A 1,596-nucleotide genomic window follows, 5' to 3' on the forward strand; every position below is an offset into this window, starting at 1 on the left:
ATATATAAATTACAGAGAGGTGGACTTGTTTATACACTTAGTAAAAAAAGAAATATACATACATACATACATACATACATATATATATATATATATATATATATATATATATATATAACCTTTACATAATAGTTGTGGTGGGAATAAAAATTTTTTAAATTGTAAAACGAAAAAAAAACAAGAATAATATTATACTAATGTGACATTTTAAAGGAAAAAAAAAATAAAGAGAAAGCTAATTTTATACAAAAAATAAAATTAAATAAAAAAAAAAATAAATAAATATAAATATATATATATATATATATATATATATATATATAATATAAAAGAAATAAATATTAAAAAAAAATGTATATAAAATATTATATAATATATATATATGTTTTATTTTACATGTAAGTGTATATGGTTAACTTCCACGTATATGCCTTTGAGCAAATACTATGTAATTATTATGTAATATATATATATTATATATATATATATATAATATTTATTTTTTTAATAGATTAGTTTTATTTTATATTTATTATAATTATCTTTTAAATAGATATATTAATAAATATATATTTTATAACATTCTTATGATTGTTATTTTAAAATATACAGATTTAAATATTTTTATTTTTAAAAATAAAAAAAATATACAAATTATATATATTATAATAATATTATATGATAAATAAATATAACATATATATTTATATATAATATATATTTTTTTTTTTTAATTGTTTCTATTGTGAGAAAAATTATTTATTTATATAGAAATAAAGAATAACATTTTATATATATATATATATAATTAAATAATTCTTCATCTTTTCATACCGAAAAATTTTATTTAATAATAATATATAATAATTATATATTTTATCAAAATGTATATGCTAAGGTTTTATTTAGATGAAAATGGCAAAAGGGTCTATACCGTAAAAGTAAGAAAATAAAATAAAATAAAATAAAATATATATATAAAAAGTAAAAAATAAATAAAATTAAATGATAATCTTAATGTATATATTTATGAATATTTGAGCTTTACAACACATACAATTTGATATCCTATATAATGTAATATATATATATATACATATATATAATATATGTATAATTTTTATTTTTATTTTTTAGCCTGTTGTTAATGGTAAAGTTACTTTTTCGGCTCATCCTTGTAGATTTTCACCAGACGATAAATTTTCATCCCACAGAATAAATATTAAGAAAAGATTCAACTTACTATAATTTTTAATAATTTACAAAAAAAAAAAAAAAGGCAAAAAAAAATGGGTATATAGACAAATTATTACTTCATAAAAACATTACAAAAATTTAATTTGTAAAATCAAAAAGGAATAGGGAAATAATGATATTTTATCTTTGTAATTTATTTTAAAATTATTTTAGAAATATTTATTTTAGATTTATTACATTAATTAAAAAAAAAAAAAAATTATAAAAATAATAGAATAAATAACAATAAATAAATAATTCATTCCTTGTTTTTAAAATAATAAAATGGTTAATTATAAATAAAGGTTAATTAAATTTTGTATATTTTTAATAGAATATATATATATATATATATATATA

The 1,596-nt window shown here is 13.0% G+C and overlaps 1 protein-coding gene across 1 annotated transcript; it reads left to right on the forward strand.

Annotated features, from left to right (window-relative positions):
* Positions 1-884: 884 nt before the first annotated feature.
* Positions 885-1,248, forward strand: PGSY75_0024000 (putative H/ACA ribonucleoprotein complex subunit 3; the record flags this gene model as incomplete). Its single annotated transcript, XM_018783384.1, has 2 exons — positions 885-941; positions 1,138-1,248. The coding sequence occupies 2 exons, from the start codon at positions 885-887 to the stop codon at positions 1,246-1,248; spliced, it is 168 nt and encodes a 55-aa protein (XP_018638839.1).
* Positions 1,249-1,596: the final 348 nt, after the last annotated feature.

This window comes from Plasmodium gaboni, assembly GCF_001602025.1.
Source record: "Plasmodium gaboni strain SY75 chromosome Unknown, whole genome shotgun sequence".
NCBI classification, from domain to species: Eukaryota; Apicomplexa; class Aconoidasida; order Haemosporida; family Plasmodiidae; genus Plasmodium; species Plasmodium gaboni.